Genomic DNA, 22,017 nt, shown 5'->3' with positions numbered 1-22,017 from the left:
CTTTTTTAAGGTTGAGAAATTACGAAGGATATTCAACAATTCAATTAAGGATAAGCAATGTAAAGATAATCATAACCTCAATTAAGATTTAACAATTATATGATAAGATAATAATGATTCCAAATAAAGATAAGCAGATATGAAAAGATAGCATGACAATAGAAGAGGTAAAATCTCCAGTGAAGTCAAATAAGAGTGAATCCTCAAGCAATTAATTCTAATTAAAGCATGTAGATGTGAAACTAGTAAATAGGAACTTAAGCATATCAAGAACAACTTCATACCCGGTGAATATAAGGACCTAAGAATCCTAAAAGGCCAACTTTCCACAAATAAGTCCGAGCACGCACTCGTCACCTCACGTACATGGACTACAATCAACAAAGAAGACTCAAATCCTAAGGGGAAGATCCCCCACACAAGGTTAGACAAGATACTTATCTCGAATCAAGCTCAATCAATCGGTCACAATGCCTTTCCCACGAATATCCGACTCAGAATGGCCCAAATCTAGCCAAAAAAATTACATATCATAAATACAACTATAGTAGGCTAATCTAATTAATGAAATCAAGATTTTAATAAAATTTCCGAAATCCGTCCTAAAAGGTCGACCCGGGCCCACATCTCGGAATCAGGTAAAAGTCACAAAAGATGAATACCCATTTACTCACGAGTTCACTCGTACCAAAATTATCCAAATCCGATATCTAAATCCCAATCAAAACTCAGAAATTCGGTTGAAGAACTTTTCCACCATTTGTTTCCTAAATTTTCAATCCTAACCCGAAATTTAATGAAGAAAACAACTATAGATTAATGAAATACAACCAAAAACGAGTTAGAAATCGTTACCCCAAAGCTCTTTATGAAAATCCATCGAAAAATCGCCAATTCCCAAGCTCCCAAGTCCAAAAATGAAGAAATGAATCAAACCCTCGATTTGGCCTCTTTTCTGCTAGTTAAGCCGCATCTGCGGACTTGCCTTCACACATGCATCACCGCACCTGTAGAATTCCCATCATAGGTGCAGATTCCACTCAAAACTCAGCGTCTGCTTCTGTGATCCAAGGGTTGCACTTGCGTGTGCGCACCTGCGGACCCATGTCCGCTTCTGTGGTCCTTCACCGCTCCTGCGATTGCATTTACCTCGCACCTGCGACCCCTGGCACTCCTCCACTTTTCCCCTTCTGTTCTTGCCTCTCCTCACGTGCGAATCTCGCACCTGCAGTCTCTCTACCATAGGTGAAAAAATACCAGATGCCTGAAGACTTCAGCAGCAATACGAATCCAACTTTTGATCCGTTAAGCACCCGAAACTCACCCGAGGCCCCCGGGACCTCAACCAAATATATCAACCAATCCTAAAACACCATATGAACTTAGTCGATCCCTCAAATCACATCAAATAACGCTAAAATCATGAATCACTCTCCAATTCAAACTTAAAGAACTTGAAACTTCAAATTCCTACAACCGATACTGAAACCTATCAAACCACGTCCGAATGACCTCAAATTATGCACACAAGTCATATTCAACATTACGGACCTACTCTATCTTCCAAAATCAGATTCTGACCCTGATATCAGAAAGTCCACTACCGGTCAAATCTCCAAAAATTCAACTTTTCCCATTTCAAGCCTTAATGAGCTACAGACCTCCAAATCACAATCCGGATACGCCCCTAAGTGCAAAATCACCCAACGGAGCTAACGAAATCGACGAAACTCCATTCCGGAGTCGTCTTCACACAATTCTGACTACAGTAAAAAAATTCTAAGACTTAAGCTTCTGGTTTAGGGACTAAGTGTCCCTAATCACTCTGAATCATCCGGTAACTGAATTCAACCATGCGCGCAAGTAAATACACATAATACGAAGCTGCTCAGGGTCTTATGCCGTCGAACGAGACTTAAATTCTCAAAACGACCGACCGGGTCGTTACATTTTAACTTCTGCATGTTTATTGTGAAGTGTTAGGAAATGAACAAAAAAATTCAGCATGTTCAGTCTTAAGTTTTAGCACATAAACTAAATAACTTTAACATCTTTAGACTGAAATTTTAGCACATGAACTAAATAACTTTAGCATATTAGCACATGAACTAAATATTAGCATATTAGCATGAAGTTTTAACTTCTGCATGTTTAGTGTGAAGTGTTAGGAAATGAACAAAAAAACTTCAACATGTTCAGTCTAAAATTTTAGCACATGAACTAAATAACTTCAACATCTTTAGACTGAAGGTTTAGCACATGAATTAAATAACTTCAGCATATTAGCACATGAACTAAATATTAGCATACTAGCATGAAGTTTTAACTTCTGCATGTTTAATGTGAAATGTTAGGAAATGAACAAAAAAACTTTAGCATATTGAGTCTAAAATTTTAGCACATGAACTAAATAACTTCAACATCTTTAGACTGAAGGTTTAGCACATGAACTAAATAACTTCAGCATATTAGCACATGAACTAAATATTAGCATATTAGCATAAAGTTTTAACTTCTGCATGTTTAGTGTGAAATATTAGGAAATGAACAAAAAAAATTTCAGCATGTCCAGTATGAAATTTTAGCACATGAACTAAATAGCTTCAGCATCTTTAGACTAAAGTTTTTATGGGAAACTCATTGCTAACACTCAAAACTTCAGCATGTTGTGATATTTTTTTAACTTGATACTTATTTTTTTGTATTTACTAGCTACTTTTTGTCTTTTATCACCTACTTCATGTTATATTTAAATTTGTCTGACCATATAGTAAATGAGCTGAAAAGTTACTTTTGAATTTATAAATAATAAATGAAAACTTTTCAGGCTGAAGTTATTTTTTTACTATAGAAAAACTGTGAACTTATTAGGTTGAAGTTACATTTCTTTTTTCATTTACCACCTACTTATTTTCTTTACCACCTACTTATCTTGTTACATTCAATTTTTCTGAACGTAAAACAGTAAATAGACCTGAAAAGTTACCTTTGCATTTATAGATATTAAATTGATTAGGTGCATTCTTTGGCTATATTAACAATCTCTTCACTTGAAAATTTCATAGTCATCCATAGGCTTCTATCATATTTCTTTAAATTTATATTCATCCTTAGCCTTTTAGCTTTTTAAAAGAAATAATGTCTGGTGCTAGCGGAAGTAGGAAGGTTACAATGGATGAACTTATGCAGAAGTGGGAGAGTTTAAAGTATGATTGGAATAGTAGCGTACCGATAGATAATCTTATGCAGACGTGGGATCAAATAAAGACTTTGCCGATGAATCATTCCAGAACAGGCTGAACCTCAAACGCAGTTGTTAAGGTTATTCAGCCTCGTTTGACAAGGTTGTCCAGCAGTTTGATTGTTTTAAGTTTTCCATCTGGGACGACTATGCCAGGCTGCAAAACAGCTTGAAGAGTCTTCCTTATATGATGGATAGAGTAATAGTTGAACAAAGTCAGTTGCGTGATGAATTCAACAAGTTGAAGTATGATCTCATTGGACTTTGTGGTCTTTTGCACGAGTATCCTATAGTTATCTCTGATTCGGATGATGATGATGATGAGATACATCGAGAAATTGAAGATTACTGTTCTGATGATGGTGATGATGCTTAATTTTTGTAATCCTTTTTCTATGTTTTTCTTTTGTGTTTTTTGTTAATGTTTTTTATGTCTCTTCTTTTTGTTTTGTCATTGTTTTGATGATGGTCATGTTTTGTTAATGTTTTTGTGTATAATTTTTTTAAATTTTGAAGGTTGCATTATGATATTAATGTAATAACATAGTATTTCAACATAAAACTTCATGCCTTATAAGCTGAAGTTAGCAAATATAAGTTAGAAACTTGAATCTTTTTGATATGAAGTTTATAGCTTTTGATAGTCACACTTTATAGGCTGTAGTTTTTTTGCATATATTTTTCCGTTAATAGGCAATCTTTTAAGAGGCAGATTTATATATGCGGAATTTTTTTTGTTCATTTCATAAAATTTCACATAAAATATGCTTAAGTTTTGTCCAGCAGTCTGCAATTTTTGTAATAATTTTTTCCAAACTTCAGAGAGAATATGCTGAAGTTATTTAGTTCATTTTCTAAAACTTTAGTCTAAATATGCTGAAGTTTTGTTATACATATATTTTTTTTTGTGTGTGTTAAAGATATGTATTTCACTTACAATTTTTTCTCGCTGAAGTCGTTGGGTACTTTTTTTAAATGCAACCAAACCTGTAAGTCGCGCAACAAAAATAAGTGGTTTATACTTCTAGCAATATATAAAAGAGTATTTTTCAAAACAATCACATTTCACATATATCATTCAATAATGAAAGTATAAATTCTGACCAAGGATTAGTGAACGTTAGAGTATTTTTCAGTGTGTTTCCTGGAATATGGATGAGGTGCTGGAGAAGACAAGCAAGTTGTTCTGTTATGCCCAATTTGTTTACAGCGACTACATTTGGTAGACTTCAATGGTACTGATTCAGTCGCAGGGATATGCCTCTTCTTTTGTCTTCTTCCTTGTAAAATCTCTACATCGGGAGATTTTGTAATTTCAGATTCTACATTTTGTGGAATATCCCAAGAATTTTGATCTGCCACAGTATTCACATGTCCTTCATATGTTTTGATCCATATTTCCCTTGAATACCATTTTGAGAAGTAATCAGATTTCTGCAAATATCTCTTATTAATAGCAACAATTGCTTGTGGACAGGGCAATTCATCAAGTTGGAATTTCAAGCAGTCACAAGTTCTCTTCTTTAAGTCCATAATGAATTTCATTCCTTTACTATTTATTCTAAATAACATTGAATCAAGGTTGAACACCTAAGAAGGAATAAAAAAGTAAAGAAAAACTATATTAGTGTATTATTGCTTCAAAAAGAAAAAGTATGAAGTTTTTTTATATGTAACCAATAAGTCACTGCAGCAGATATAAAAAGTTGGAGTGATTATGCATTAGTTAATTACTTCAAAGAAAACACGTTGAAGCAAATTCTGAAGTTAATAATATACTCACATACATTTTTTAAGCCAAGTCCATCTTCTTGTTCATCTCTTCTTCTGCCCATATTGATACTTTGTGAAAAGTTTCATGTACTTTTTTTCTCCGTTCGTAAAACTACTTTCCCAATTTTCTTGGATGAAATCTAACATTCTTAAAATAGGCATCTCTCTTGCTTTTAGTAATACGAAATTCATTGATTCTACCATGTTTGTTGTCAGCATATCATAACGTCGCCGTGGGAACCATGATCGAGCCCATCTGTCTGGCGGCTCTTCCATTATGTAATTGTATGTTTTCTTGTCAACACTTTTGATTTGGGACATTAACTGATTAAAATCTTCACGTTTTATGATCGTGCAGCACTTTTAAAAAGATTTATTACCGTGGCTTTTGCATTTCTTTGCTTTAAAGTTTTCTCAAAGTGATAGAGGCAGATACCATGGTGAGCTTCAGGATAAATTTTCTAATCCCATTTACGATCGATTGGTTTCTATCTGATAAGAAAACCAGTGCACGACAGACTTGAATTGCTTTTCTCGTTTCCCCGAAGAACCAAACGTATGCATCATTATTTTCTGAATCTGCTACACCAAAAGATAGAGGAAAGATTTGATTATTTACATCCTTTGATACAACAACAAATAGAATGCCACAATATTTTGACTTTAAAAACGTTGCATCTACTGCAATCACAGGTCTACAGTAGCACCAACCAACTATTGATGCAGTAGGAGTAAAGAACATTTAAGCAAATCTGTACAGTGAAACACAAAAAAATAAATCATAATGTATGAAGTTTTTCAAATAGTAACATTTGAAACTTCAGGATGATGGTTAGTATTATTTTGCTTACCGATTTTTCTCATCTCTTTTTATGCTAGTGTACGTCCCTGGGTTTCTATGCACCATCATGTGTAGGTATGAAGGAAGAATCTGGTAGTTCTCTTCGGTGTTCCCCTTATGCAAGCAATAGCTTTTTGAATAGCGTGACATGCCTTGTGATATCCAATGTCAATTCTAAATTTCTTTTTCATTTCACTTTCTACAAAGGCTGGTGTAACCTCAATCTTTTTATCTCGAACATGTTCTAAAATTTGTTCACTTATAAAATTTGATGTAACATGCTTCTGATCTGATTTTCTTGCATCAACCGTGCATTCATGATTGTTATGATATTTTATCACCCTGAAAAGTGAGGAATTCTTTATTCTGGTAGCACGTACATTCCAACCACATTTCTCCACGATGCATTTCAGCTCGCATCTCTTTGAACATGATCTAACAATAGTGAATTCAACCTTTTGGTTTATCTTCAAGCTGCAGAAAAATTTAGTCATGTTCTTCTTGTTCTCAAAAATTGATCCTACTCTTACTTCCTCAGGCAATGCATCGCGCCTAAGTATTTTATATGATGGAGATTCTTTCAGCTTTCTCCTTACTCTTTTTCTTGATTTCTTAGAAGCAGTAGAAGTTTCAGCAATTTCTTCAATTGTATATGATGTTATCGGTATAAATTCCCTATTATCTTCATCTTCGTTGTTGCTTGTCATTGTAGACGGTAACAAAAAACTTTGTTGGATCATGTGTTGGTTGTCTATTTGCATTATTAGCTGTCCTTCTTCTTCTTGGTCGTCAACAAACTGGTATGAATTTATTGTAGCGGCAGATAATTATTACAGCATTCCATATTCTGAAGCAGTCGTAATGTTAGAAGGTTGTTGCTCGTTGTCTACTTCCATTATTGGCTATTCTAGTTCATGTTCATAATAAACAAATTTTTTTGAATCTATTATATATGCAAGAGATAGTTTGAATGTTGCAGATTCTGAAGCAGCTATACTGTCAGAAATGAGTTATATTTTTTCGACGACAAAATGGCAATTCTTGTAGGCTGAATCAGTTGTTAGCAAATGTATACAGATTCAGAGTTCTTCATCTGAAGTTACAAGCATCCCTGTGCTTGTATTTAGTTTGATATCAAACCATATCTTTAATGAATATTTAGTTGAATCAATATCTGTAACTTCACTAATTTTCTTTTGAAAAGTATTGAATGATACTTGTTTATTAAGCAGAACAAGTTTTGTATCATGATCCAAGTATTTGAAATCAAAAGTCCACCTCCCATTGAAAGTAATAACAAGGCAAATCGAACTCATCCTGCAGAAGCATGTTTAGTGTCAAGTATTAGGAAACTGAACAAAAGAATTTAAGTGTGAAGTTCATAAAATATTCATTAGAAAATTATATACCGCAGGAGAAAAACTTAAGCACGTTTAAGCTGAAGTTTTAGCAAATGTACTAGAGTACTTTAGCTTGTTTATACTGAAGTTTTCGAAAAAAAAACTCATGAAAAAGCTGTTTTGGTATGAACTTTTAGCAAATGAACTAAATTTAACTTCAGCCTGTAGGAGAAAATTACATACTGCAGGAGGAAAACTTTAGCACATTTTTCCTAAAATTTTTACAAATGAACTAAAGCTCATGACAAAACTATTGAATGTAGAAAAAAACTTCAAGACATTTTAGTGCTGAAGTCTTAGCAAATGAACTAAAAAACTTCAGCTTGTTTATACTGAAGTTTTCGAAAAAATCTCATGAAAAAGATGTTTAATGCAGGACAAAACTTAAGCACGTTTTGGTATGAACTTTCAGCAAATGAACTAAATTTAACTTCAGCATATATTAAATAAAATTCACTAAAAAATTACATAGTGCAGGAGAAAAACTTCAACATGTTTGTCCTAAAGTTTTTACAAATGAACTAAACAAATTCAGTATTTTCTGCCGAAATTTCGAAAAAAGCTCATGACAAAACTATTGAGCGCAGGACATAACTTCAGCATATTTTAGTGCTGAAATCTTAGCAAATGAACTAAAACACTTCAGCTTGTTTAGACTACAAGACAAATATTTCAGCATTTTTGGTGTGAAATTTTAACAAATTATGTAAAAACTTAGCTTGTTTAGCAAATAAACCAAAAACTTCAGCATGTTTATCGTCATAACAAAACCGTTGAATGCAGGACAAAATTTAAGCATATTTGTCCCGCATTTAATAGTATTCATAAGCAAGAATTTTTAGCTTTCACGTTAAATTAGAATGCAAAGTTTTTGAAAATCTATCAGTGAAAAAGTTCATGTTTCATCCGTCAAACAATTTCATGCAAGTGTGATTAAAATCTACGCGTTGATTGCATTAAAACTTTAAAAGTATGATGAATTACGAAAATAATTACAGAAACATATATCATGAAGATTAATTAGTTTCAAAACTAATTTGAATTCTGAAGATGAATTGCAATATTTACAATGTATTTTGTAATTTGGAATTTGAATCTGGTTCAACTTTCTAGTTTGCGAGAGGAGATCTGAGAAGGGACGGAGTGATGGAGGAGAACCGTAAAGTGATTTATGCGTGATACATCTTTTATATGTTTTGTCAGGGGTATAATGGTCATATTCTTACGAATATTTCATTAGCTGGCTACCAAATCAATAATTTTTAAAAATAGGGTACAAGTTAAAAAGTGATATAGCTAAAAAGTGACTGCAAATAGCCCAAATCTTCCTACCTAATTAAACTCGTACTTTTTGTAGAACCTACATTTACTTTACTAGCTATGTTTTAAAAGGAACAAAACGTAGTACTTCAGCACAAATATAGGGATGTAATAGTCATAGATGTGTGTGTCATTATGCATGCACTCACACTATAATTTTTATGTTATATTATTAGATCATAAAAAATAGGTTTGATAATCTGAAAAGTGATGCAACTAACGTGCAACAACACGTTAAAATTATATTGATAATGAAAAATATATATAGATAACTAATTAGTCCCATTCCTCTTCCCAGATGTACATATCATATATCTGTCGTCCTTTTTCACTGAGGTCCCATTCTACTAATGAGAGGTTGCCGGGTTGATTTTATTTTATTTTTCTATTTAATTTGTATTATATATGTGTTTACCTGAAAAACGAATAGAGTTGAATTCGTTCGTAGTTCTAAGGGTACGTGATATAACTTGGCACAAATCGAAAAGTAAGTAGAAATATATTGAGTATCGACTGTATAAAGAATGAAATACAAACCAAATTGAATAGAAAGCTAGTTTATCAACAAGCAAGATGAATCAATGTATAAAGCTCACAAGAAGATAATCTCTATATGGATATCAACATGTTTTTCTCTGTCAATAATAATAGAGTGTATTGATGTCTTAATGTTCTCCCCCTTACAGAAATAGTAGCTATCCCTCTTATAGTGGAGGAATCCTACTTTAGATATAATTAAAAATACATAGTGGAGATCCCATGATAAAATATTTTTTTCCTAATTCCCGCCGAGATTCTCTCTCCTTAGTGTGACTGTAGCAGCTCTTGTCTTTTGGCTTGATCTTGGTTGGATTTGGTACTGGCCGATTTTCAGGTTTAGGGCTCGATATTAATTCGAGCTCGATATTGACTCGGGGCTCGGTATCCAATCAGGCTAGATATTGGTCGGTCTCTGGCTTTTAAGCTCGATGACCCCGCTTCACTTCATAGTTCGATTTGGACTCGAACTCGGTAATGATTTCGAGCTCGATTTTTGTATAGTCCCAGAAATTCGAGCTTGGTAACCTGGATTCAGATCTCATCTCGATATTATGAAGATGACCTTCGGTCCATTATGTCCCAATCTTGATTAACCATACGAAGGTCGAAATCGGTTTTGACCGTATACAGATAGTCCCCTCGTTTCTTGGTAGAATGTGGCAAGAAACGGCATGATTTTCCAACGGTATGACTAGATATACACTGACGTTTGCATCGAGCCCTACCATGACGTACGTGATAGATGTCCCGTCGGTTCAGTTACCAAGGCATTAAATGCGTGTCAGACGATGGTCGGCTATTGCCGGTATTGAACCGTCATTGCCAACTCTATAAATAGCTCATCTTTTTACCATTTTTTACTTTTACATCTCCAATTTTCAAATCTTCTAAGTTCTTTTTCACGTCTTAGAGTTCTTCACCTGTAATTCTGTGATTTTCACCGCAAAATCCCTCTTCAGAACACCAAATCTTGTCATCTTCCTTTATCTTCAAACTTCAAATCCAAATGGCGAAAACGATTCCTCAAAAAGAAAAAGCTTCTTCTTCGCGGCCCGCCGGCGATAAAACGCCGGTGGAGCCACGACCTGAGGAGTGTGTTCCTGGAGGGTGTGTTCTTACCTCCGATTTTAAGATAGATAAAGCTTCGTCGGTCCCCAGTCGATGCGAGCTAGTATCAAGGTATATGTGCTCGATAACCGAGGGCCATCTTAAACAGTTAAAGAAATATTGCAACTGGGAGGACAAAGAAATGATAATCCCGGCTCCCGAAGAAGATATTACTATCCATGTGAAAGAGTTTTTAAGTGTGTATACTTGCCCTTTCACGTTGGGCCCTCTCGACCCTGTTGTCATCGATTTTTGCCGTCAATATCAAGTAACCTTAGGCCAAATCCATCCTTCTTTTTGGCGGATCGTTATTCTAATCCGCTTCTTCGTGAACAAAGTCGAGGGGGTTAATAAAACTCCAGCGCCGGGCTACCAAAGTGCTGTTATCAAGCATAGACGAGGACAAGGATCGTGGCTGGATGGGTAGGTTCATTCGAGTGAAGATTCTGACTTAATCCCGGCCGAGAAGATGCTGTTTCCTGAGGAGTGGAACATGAAGTGTAAGTATAATTTTTACTGTTAGCTCTTATGGTTTCGCTCATTTGTTTCTTTCTCACCTATATCCTTTTCCATAATGTAGCGGTTGTTTGGATGCCCGGTGCCATTTCTAACTTCAAGAGTTGGGTACGGGACCTAGCTTCCACCTTTACATATGCCGAGCGCTCGTGGCGTGACTTATCAAAGGGCCGATGGGAGGCTAAAATTCATGGTAAGCCTCTTTCCCATGTTTTCGATGATTAGAAAAAAATGACTTTCCTATACTTACCAATTTTCTTGTGTGTAGGATTGGGCAAAGATGCGGTCATGAGGCCCTCGTCTGGAGAGGAAGAGACTTCGACCCCGGTTCCGAAACCGGCAAAGGATAATAAGAGAAACAGAGCCTCTACTACCGAGGATCCAAAGCTTAAGATGAGGACGGCTCATAAGCCGAGGAAGAACATCATCCCTTTGATCGAAGAAAGAGAAAAAAATGACGGGTCCATGCTGGTAGGCCGAGTGAAGAAAACCATCGATGCCCCAAAGGTAGCTGGGTCGATGGCGGTTGATGAGGCTCCATCTTGAACTGAGGGGATATCGGAGAAGGACTCAGACAAAGTCCCCGAGTTGTTGGAGTTTGAGGATGCCTCCCACCGAAGTCATCAGTCGGTGGGTATATCAGAAGGGGCCAACCCTGAAGCTCTTTGAACTGAGAAGAATGCCCCAAGCGACTCGCTTGGGGCAATAGTAATCGGAGAGTCGCCTACTCTCCCCGCTTTTTCCGAAGGGTCAATTCGGGAAGCCCGAGCTTTGGGGACCCTCGAGGTAGCCAAGGCCCATGAGGGTGAGGACCCCTTTCATGATTTATTTACCGGTATCGAGGATGCTTCCGACTCAAGTGACGCATCAGGTCTTTTCTTCGAGGTTCAACGAGCCCTGAATCGGGTAAGTCTCGATTCCCTTTGTTGATGTCTTATTTTTTCATTTTCTGCCTAACTTTTTCTCTTTTTTGAATAAGCTTTAGCTCTTCATCAAGAGGAGTTTTCCAAATATCGGGCAGAGCTGAGCCGACGCGAGGCCGACTTCCGAGTGCTTTCGGAGGAGAGAAATTCCCTCAAACTTCTTAATGGTCAGAAAGAGGAAGAGATCAAAGATCTTCGAGCCGAGTTGGCTAAGGCATACCAAGATCAGACCGACCTGACCGAGCAGGTAATGATAATCTTAAAAAATCATGGGCTTGATTCGGGAACGATGGCTAATATTTCGATCTCAAAGCTACAGTAGAAGCTTGATGTGATCGGGTTACTTCGTGAGGAGGTCGATACGATAAGGGGGAGACCTTGGCATGGAAAAAAGGCATTGACCTCCTCGCCGCAGAAAAAAAGACTGCTCATCATCGGCCGAAAGTCAACTTCAAGGCATGAAGGAGAAGAGCCCGGTTCAAGCAAGAAAAATAGAGGAGCTCGAGACTCGGTTGGCTTCCGAACTTGCCAAGGCCAAATCTGAAGCCGAAACCGCAAAGGCCGAGGCGGAATCATTCGTGGCCGTCTATCGAGCCGATGCTGAAGCCGCTAAAGTACAAGCAAAAAAGGCAGCTGAGACCACTCAAACTCGAGCATATTGGGTTGCTGAACTCGCCAAATGCCAATCTCGGAGGGAAACCCTCGAGGAGATCCACGCCCGAGGTTTTGATCTTATCGAAGAGATACAAAAGACTAAAGAGGTTGAAGTCGTTGCCGGATCCTTGGCTTCTGATGATGATGATGATGATGATGATGGGAGCAAGAGTGTGTCTGAGAGCGGGGAGGAGCCCGATGGAGAAGAGACTGCCCCCGGAAATAAACAGGAAACTTAGGGTTTTTTCCATTTTGATTTTTTGTGTAGGGTCCTGATCGGACGTTGTGTGTGTGTGTGTATATATATATATATATATAAAGATCTTTTCCTTTCCCGACTTGTCTCTATTTTATTCTCTGCCTTGTGAAGATTTTGTTTCATTCATGCCTTATGAAAGTTTTCATAAGTTCGAGGTCTTTAGGCAATTTGATCGAAGTCAGACCTTGTGACCTTTATAACTGAGTGAGAGTTTGTTTGAACTTGAAGTAATGTAGCCCTTAGGCTTTATAAGGTATCCCTTAGGCCTTAAGGTCGGGCGAGTGTTTGCTCGATCTCAAAGTAGTGTAGCTAGTAGGCTTTTAATAGTCGAGTGAGTGATTGCTCGAACTCAAAGTAATGTAGCCCGTAGGCTTTTAATAGTCGAGTGAGTGAGTGCTCGAACTCAAAGTAATGTAGCCCATAGGCTTTTAATAGTCGAGTAAGTGATTGCTCGAACTCGAAATAAGATTAGCCCTTAGGCTTAGTAGTCGAGTGAGTGATTACTCGAACTCAAAATAAGATTAGCCCTTAGGCTTAGTAGTCGAGTGAGTGATTGCTCGAACTCGAAGTAATATAGCCCATAGGCTTTTAATAATCGAGTGAGTGATTACTTGAACTTAGAATAAAATTATCCCTTAGGTTTAGTAGTCGAGTGAGTGATTGCTCGAACTCGAAGTAATGTAGCCCTTAGGCTGTTAATAGTCGAGTGAGTGATTTCTCGAACTCGAAATAAGATTATCCCTTAGTCTTAGTAGTCGAGTGAGTGATTGCTCAAACTCAAAATAAGATTAGCCCTTAGGCTTAGTAGTCGAGTGAGTGATTGCTTGAACTCGAAGTAATGTAACCCGTAGGCTTTTAATAGTCGAGTGAGTGATTGCTCGAACTCTAAATAAGATTGGCCCTTAGACTTAGTAGTCGAGTGAGTGATTGCTCGAACTCGAAATAAGATTAGCCCTTAGGCTTAGTAGCCGAGTGAGTGATTGCTCCAACTTTAAATAATATTAGCCCTTAGGCTTAGTAGTCGAGTGAGTGATTTCTCAAACTCGAAATAAGATTATCCCTTAGGCTTAGTAGTCGAGTGAGTGATTGCTCGAACTCGAAGTAATGTAGCATGTAGGCATTTAATAGTCGAGTGAGTGATTGCTCGAAATCAAATAAGATTAGCCCTTAGGCTTAGTAGTCGAGTGAGTGATTGCTCGAACTTGAAATAAGATTAGCCATTAGGCTTAGTAGTCGAGTGAGTGATTGCTCGAACTCAAAATAAGATTAGCCGTTAGGCTTAGTAGTCGAGTGAGTGATTGCTCGAACTCGAAATAAGATTAGCCCTTAGGCTTAGTAGTCGAGTGAGTGATTGATCGAACTCGAAGTAACATAGCCTGTAGGCTTTTAATAATCGAGTGAGTGATTGCTCGAACTCGAAATAAGATTAGCCCTTAGGCTTAGTCTACATAATAGATCTCAAAATAGAGGAATTTTTCAGGGATATAAGATAATGGTAAAGAAGAAATTTCTCTTTATGTCATTATACATGTGTTCATGTTTTGTGCTAGGGATCGAGCAAACTAAACGAGCATGGTTCGTTTTGACCATTTGGCTCTTACAATTTTCCTATCGAAACCCTATTATCATAAAGTAACTTCCTTGCATCGAACTTGACAATCAAACTTGATATATTCGACGGTAATGCCCCCGGTATTCGATGTTGATTGTAAAGAGGCCTTGAATACTATTTAATTGTTCTATGTTAGCATGATCAATGGTTGCCTCATTAAAAACCTTGTCAAAAAACCCATTTGGGACAAAACCGATCCAAGAGAAAAAGAATGCAACACGTGCTTTCATTCCTAAAGGCTTCGAGTTGAATAACCCATCCCTGTTTTTGATCAAACACCTGCAAGGGTTAATTTTGACATATAAATGAACATAGGAGGGTCGTACCTTAACAGTAGTATCGTTTTAGGTGCTCCAAGTTCCAATTGCTTGGTAGTTGTTTGCCGTTTATTACACCGAGCTTGTAGGATCCTTTTTCGACGATTTCGAGAACCTGATACGGTCCTTCTCAATTCGGACCCAGTTTTCCTTCATTTGGAATTAAGGTGTTGAGGGTAACTTTCCTTAGCACTAAGTCCCCGATTTTAAAATATCGAAGATTGGTTCTTCGATTATAATACCTTTCGATCCGCTGTTTTTGGGAGACTAATCGAACGAGAGCCGCTTCTCATTTTTTATCCAATAACTCTAGGCTCTTATTCATCAACTCAATATTCGACTCATTTGTTGCATATCAAAACCTGATGCTAGGTTCTCCGACCTCAACCGCGATAAGAGATTCCGCGCCATAAACAACGAGAATGGTGTCACCCTGGCACTTGATTTCGATGTTGTGTGGTAAGCCATAGGACTTCGGGTAGTATTTCTCTTCATTTCCCTTTAGCGTCGGTTAATATTTTCTTAAGATTTTGGATGATGGTTTTGTTGGTCGATTCGGCCTGTCTGTTTCCGCTGGGATGATAAGGTGTTGATAGGATCCTTTTGATTTTGTGGTCTTCGAGAAATTTGGTTATTTTGCTTCCGATGAATTTATTTCCATTGTCACATACAATCTCGAATGGCATCCTGAACCGACATATGATTTGGTCCCAAATGAAGTCTATCACCTCCTTTTCTCTGACTTTCTCGAAATCCTGTGCTTCAACCCATTTAGAGAAATAATCAGTCATAAACAAAATAAATTGAGCCTTACCTAGGGCCGATGGGAGGGGGCCGACGATGTCCATTCCCCATTTCATGAAAGGCCAAGGAGATAGGACCGAGTGGAGAAGCTCCCCGGGTTGATGAATCATGGGCGCATGTCTTTGACATTTGTCGCATTTTTGAACGAACTCCCTCGCATCTTTTCCATATCGATCCAATAATATCCTGTTTTGATTATTTTGTGGACCAACGAATCAGCACCAGAATGATTCCCACAAGTGCCCTCGTGAATCTCATGTAGGATGTAGTCAGTATCTCCCAGTCCCAAACATATTGCTAATAGACCATCGAACATCCTTCTAAACAGCGTTCCATCATTGGATAAGGTGAACCGTGCAACTTTTGTGCGTAGATCTCTCGATTCCTTTGGATCTAATTGAAGTTTCCCGTTTTTGAAGTACTCTATATATTTTTTTCTCCAATCCCAGGTTAGACTTGTGGAGTTTATCTCGGCATGAACTTCTTCAATTTTCAATTTCATGAGTTGCACGACCGTCCCCGAGTTGTGTTCGTCATCCTCGACCGACAATCCTAAGTTCGCAAGAGCGTCGACCTCACTGTTTTGCTCTCGAAGTATATGTTGCAAAGTCCATTCTTTGAATCAATGTAGAGTCACTTGTAATTTATCCAAGTACCTCTGCATTCGATCTTCTCGAACTTAAAAAGTCCTATTGACTTGATTTACCACAAGGAGGGAATCACATTTAGCCTCCACGACCACATCCCCCAAACTTCTAGCTAGTTCGAGACCTGCAATCACTGCCTCATACTCGGCCTCATTGTTAGTCAATTTTATAGTTTTAATAGACTGTCTAACTACATTACCTGTGGGCGATTTCAGTACGATGCCTAGTCCGGACCCCTTTGTGTTTGAGGAACCATCCGTAAAGAGGGTCCAGACTCCCGAAGAGGTACCCGATTTTATCAGTAATTCTTTTTCAATCTCGGGTACGAAGGCCAGCATAAAGTCACCCACGAAGTCCGCTAAGATTTGAGATTTTATAGCGGTTCGAGGTTGATACTCGATGTCGTACCCACCGATCTCTATGGCTCATTTGGCCAATCGACCTGAAAGCTCAAGTTTGTGTAAAATATTTCGTAGAGGATAAGTTGTTATAACATGTATCGGATGGCACTGGAAATATGGTTTTAGTTTCGTAGAGGCGCTTATTAAAGCAAGCGCTAATTTTTCTAAGTGTGGATATCTAGTTTCGGCCTCACCTAAACTTCGTCTGACATAATAAATAGGGAATTGCGTACCTCGTTCTTCTCAAATTAGGACTCTACTTACCGCTATCTCCGAGACAACTAGATACAGATAAAGATGTTCATCTGCTTTCGGGGTATGAAGTAACGGAGGGCTCGATAAATACCGTTTTATCTCTTCCAAAGCCTGCTGACATTCCGGAGTCCATGCAAAATTGCTTTTATTTTTAAGAAGAGATAAAAACCGATTACTCCTATCCGAGGATCTCGAAATGAATCTTTCTCGGGCGGCTATCCGTCCTGTTAGCCTTTGTATGACCTTTACATTATATACCACTGTGATGTCCTCGATTGCTTTGATTTTATCGGGGTTAATCTTGATTCCTCGATTGGACACCATGAAACCGAGAAACTTGCCCGAGCCAACCCCGAATGCACATTTTTCGGGATTGAGCTTCATATTGTATTCCCTTAGTATGTTGAAAGTTTCCTACAAATACTTTAAGTGGTCCTCTGCTCGTAGGTATTTAACTAACACTCCATCAATATAAACCTCCATTAATTTTCCTATTTGCTTTTCGAACATTCGGTTCACTAGGCGTTGATAAGTTGCACCAACATTTTTTTAGACCGAATGGCATTACATTATAACAATAAGTCCCGTACTTAGTGATAAACGATGTCTTTTCCTAATCCTCTGAGTTCATCTGTATTTGGTTGTACCCAGAATAAGCATCGAGAAAACTGAGAGTCTCGTGGCCGACTGTGGCATCGATCATACGATCGATATTAGGCAAAGGAAAAGAATCCTTGGGGCCTGCTTTATTCATGTCTTTATAATCTATACACATTCTAAGTTTGTTTCCCTTTTTAGGGACTACCACCATATTTGCTGGCCATTCGGGATATCTTGCTTCCCGAATGGACCTATTTTAAGAAGTTTGATTACCTCGTTTTGATGCAGGCATGTTTGACCTCAGACTGGGCCCTTCTTTTTTGTTTTACCGGGTGGCACTCTAGGTCCAAGCTTAGCTTGTGAGTGGTGATTCCCGGCAGGATCCCTGTCATGTCAAGATGGGACCAAGCGAAACAGTCTATGTTAGCTATAAGAAATTGAATAAGCTTTTTCCTGAGCTCGGGATCTAGCCTCGTGCCTAGGTATACCTTTTGTTCAGGCAGATATTCGATTAGTATGACTTGATCCAGTTCTTCGACCGTTGATTGGGTAGTGTCGGAATCATCGGGGACTACGAAGGATCGAGGGATCCCATGTTCATCATCTTCGTTAGTCTTCTGATTCTCTAATTGGGTCTAAGCCAACGTTTGTGATTGCTATTTGGTATTCCATTCCCCTTTCGAATCCGATCCTTTTGCTGAAGATAATGATGATATAGGAATCACTTCATCGATGGCAAACATTTCTTTTGCAGCCGGTTGCTCCCCGTAGACCGTTTTGATTCCCTCCGATGTTGGGAAATTCAAAACCTGGTGGAGGGTCGAGGGTACAACCCTCATATTGTGGATCCACGGTCTTCTGAGCAGGGCGTTGTATCTCATATTGCCTTCGATCACGTGGAACTTTGTTTCTTGGATGGTCCCGGCCATGTTAACTGGCATGATTATTTCGCCCTGAGTAGTTTCGCATGCTATATTGAATCTGTTTAGTACCAAGGTTGCGAGTACGATCTGGTCCTATAGACCGAGTTGCTTTATGACCCTCGATCGGATGATGTTGGCCGAACTACCTGGATCAATTAACACACGTTTAACTTGAGTTTTATTCATAAATACAAATATTACCAGTTCATCGTTATGTGGTTTCATGATTCCTTCCACGTCTTCGTTATCAAAGGACAATGTTACTTCAGAGGAGTAATCCTGAGTCCGGGATCGCTTTTCTCTTACAATGGATATCTTAGTGCGTTTAAGCACCGGACCCTAGGGGGTATCGATCCCACCAATGATCATGTGGATGATGTGTTGTAGCTCTTCTTGTTCATTTTGTCTATTGAAATTCCTGTTTTTGAAGTGGTTTTTGGCCCTGTCACTTAACAATTCTCGAAGGTGCCCTTTATTGAATAACCGGGCTACCTCCTCTCTTAGTTGCCTGCAATCTTCCGTTCTGTGGCCATGAGTGCCATGATATTCGCACATTTGATTGGGATTCCTCTGGGCAGGATCGGTCTGCATAGGTGCCTGGGGTGGACTGGGCTCGAGTCTGGTCGGTGCATGGGTTTAGATCTGCAACTGGGCTATTGCTACTTGATGAGCTGGTAACATCTCGAAGATCATAAAAAGCTGATTCCGTTTTTCTCAGCGTTTTGAGTATTCCTAGCTGCAGACCCAGTTCTACCTTGAATGCTAGTTTTAGGGTCAGAACGTTGATATGTCTCGATGGCCACATGTGAATTAATGTCTATTGGCTCTTTGACCCGAGCTCCAATAGGAACGACGAGTGGTCTTCCATCCCTCGGGGTGAAGTTGTTGTTCTCATCTTGAAGGCCTGCTTCGTTGTCGATAGGTAGGGCCATTAATTAAGAGATAATTATTTTTAACCTGAAATCAAAGACACTTCCGAGAGCAAGCGTAAAATGGTGTGTTTTGTAGAGATTCATACCAAAGAACCACTGTTATCCTTAGCCCCACGGTGGGCGCCAAACTGTTTACCTAAAAACCGGATAGAGTTGAATTTGTACGTAGTTCTAAGGATACGTAGTATAACTTGGCACAAATCTGAAAGTAAGTAGAAATATATTGAGTATCGACTGTATAAAGAATGAAATACAAACCAAATTGAATAGAAAGCTAGTTTATGAACAAGCAAAGATGAATCAATGTATAAAGCTCACAAGAGCATAATCTCTATATCGATATCAGTATGTTTTTCTCTGTCAATAATAATAGAGTGTATTGATGTCTTAATGTTCTCCCCTTACAGAAATACTAGTAGCTATCCCTCTAATAGAGGAGAAATCATACTTTAGATATAATTAAAAATACATAGTGGGGATCCCATAATAGAATATCTTTTCCATTCCCGTCGAGATTCTCTCTCCTTAGTGCGACTGTAACGACTCTTGTCTCTTGGCTCGATCTTGGTCGGATTTGGTACTGGCCGATTTCAGGGTTTAGAGCTCGATATTAACTCGAGCTCGATATTGACTCGAGCTCGATATTGACTTGGGGCTCGGTATCCAATCGGGCTAGATATTGATCGGTCTCTGACTTTTAAGCTCGATGACCCCGCCTTCATAGTTTGATTTGGACTCGAGCTCGGTAATGACTTCGAGCTCGATTTTCGTACGGTCCTAGAAATTCGAGCTTGGTAACCTGGATTTAGATCTCATCTCGATATTATGAAGATGACCTTCGGTCCATTATGTTCCAATCTTGACTAACCATACGAAGGTCGAAACCGGTTTTGACCGTATACAATATGATTTCCTTAAATTGAAATTAATTGCTATATGAAACTAGAAATATATACAAGTTATGTGGTCCAACGTTTGAAATGGTGCAATAATATCAGAAAATACGTATCTATTGACAGCACCACCTATTAGTTAAAATTAGTTGCGGTAGACCGTGACATATATTTATTATTAATTAAGATATATCAAAAAATCTTCTTCATTAGAAAATATAAGAGATAAGCAAAAGCAAAAAGAAAGAATAAAGCTAATAGATTATGATATTAGTTAGTTGATTTGTCCACTGCGAGTTGACTTATGATACGACCCTAATAAATTCAATGTTATCAACAAGAGACTTTATGAATGATTAGCGTGCCTCTTGCTAAGAGTTTAAAATAGGCGAAGCACATTGATAGACCTTTAAATTTGTCATCACCGTAGATAAGAGGCGGAGCCATAATTTCAGTTTTATGAATTCTGAATTTTAGAATGATAACGTCAAATACTAACAACTGAGTTCTAAATTTAATACTTGTTCATATTTAATAAATTTTTTAATATAGTCAAAAGCTAGTGAGTTCAATCGAATCCGTAGTCGGACTTCTAGCTCCGCCCATGAAGTTGGTAGAAGCATATCTCGTGAATCTTTAAACATGATGAAGTGTGTATCTTCCACTCAAATTTAATTGCGTGAAACCTCTTAAAATCCCACTTTTTCACCTTCCCCACATTCCACCTTCTTCTTCATTGTAACACTGTCTTGTTCTCGCCATTTGAGTCCAACAATTAAAACTAGCTTTTTTCCAATTTTTCCTTTTATGTAAATATGTAGCTCAAATTTGATGCAGTCACTTATCTTTGCAAGTAAATACTCCCGTTAACACTTCCTGTTCAAATGAAATTTTATTTGGTAGGCACTAATCCATATCTACATCAGATCAAAGATTGGACATCACAAGTAACTTTGTACGAAATTCGAACTCCAAAATCTTGATAATAGCCAATGCCATTCCTCTAAGACATTTAGCAATATTTTCTACGCGATATTAATAAAATTTTAGAAAATGAAAATAAAAGACAAAAGGATAAAGTGCATTGTATTTGTCTTTAGTGGACGAGAGCAAAGTTTGTCAACGGCATGTGTTGTGACCAGCTTTAGTTGTAGGTTTTTCCAATCACCACACAAAATTTCCAGTCCACATACAACTCTTTTAGCACCCATTTCTAAGACGAGATTGAACCAATTCTTATCTGGTGTCTAAGACGGAGATATTCACAGCATCACAGTCAGAATTGCATTACCAGTACATGCACACAAATATTTTAAGAGTTCTAATGCGTTATACTTCAATACCACATAAGAGGAGAGATGGTGCGTGCGCTGGATTATAGAAGGACTTAGTTCTTCTATGAGTTCCTTAAACTACAGTTGCGGAATAAGTAACGCAGAAAGTAAAGAACACAAGTGGTAGGTTATATGTGTCATGTTATGTTTTGATAATCTAACAAACTTAAAGATAAGAACCAGATGGGGAACCTGTTACACATCCTCAAGTGCTCAAGAACAACAAATCTCAAGTCAGGCATAAGTTCCAACAATAAGAGTCAAAGAGACGACAGAGGGAATAGATGGACATCAGTTCCCTTGCTGACTGTACCAGTCAACTGCTCACAGCTGTAAAGTTCCTGCAACTGTTCCTCTGCACACATGCAACAGTGTGACCAGTGAAGCAACCACCTTATGGGACATGCCTTGTACCGGATATTGCTTGTATCATCCAAGTGACATCACTTGGATATTATTAACATAAAGCAATGAAGAAAACACACACCTGCACCTTCCAGAATTAATCAAACCCTCTCTCAAATGTGTTGCTATCTTGCAAGTGACTTCCAGGTTTCAAGAACAAAGAACAGCATAACGAAGGACCAGTTTCCAGCATTGTGTTATTATATGTCCCTAGTTATGCTGCACTTTTGTTAGAGTGATTTATTTGTAATTCCTACTTAGCTTAGTTAGAAGCATTGTGTAAGAAACTAATTGTAAAATCATAAATCTTGTATTTGTGT

At 38.0% G+C, this 22,017-nt stretch overlaps 1 protein-coding gene across 1 annotated transcript; it reads left to right on the top strand.

The window, feature by feature from the left end:
• Positions 1–12,119: 12,119 nt before the first annotated feature.
• Positions 12,120–12,554, top strand: LOC138908129 (KNR4/SMI1 homolog). Its single transcript, XM_070198771.1, has one exon. It carries the CDS (start codon positions 12,120–12,122, stop codon positions 12,552–12,554), a length of 435 nt encoding a protein of 144 aa, XP_070054872.1.
• Positions 12,555–22,017: the final 9,463 nt, after the last annotated feature.

Source organism: Nicotiana tomentosiformis, chromosome 3, assembly GCF_000390325.3.
Source record: "Nicotiana tomentosiformis chromosome 3, ASM39032v3, whole genome shotgun sequence".
Classification (NCBI taxonomy): Eukaryota; Viridiplantae; Streptophyta; class Magnoliopsida; order Solanales; family Solanaceae; genus Nicotiana; species Nicotiana tomentosiformis.
This window is presented reverse-complemented; position numbering and strand designations above follow the sequence as displayed.

Excerpts from the sequence above, each read along its gene's own strand:
- LOC138908129 (XM_070198771.1), top strand. The coding sequence starts at position 12,120 with ATGAAGGAGAAGAGCCCGGTTCAAGCAAGAAAAATAGAGGAGCTCGAG.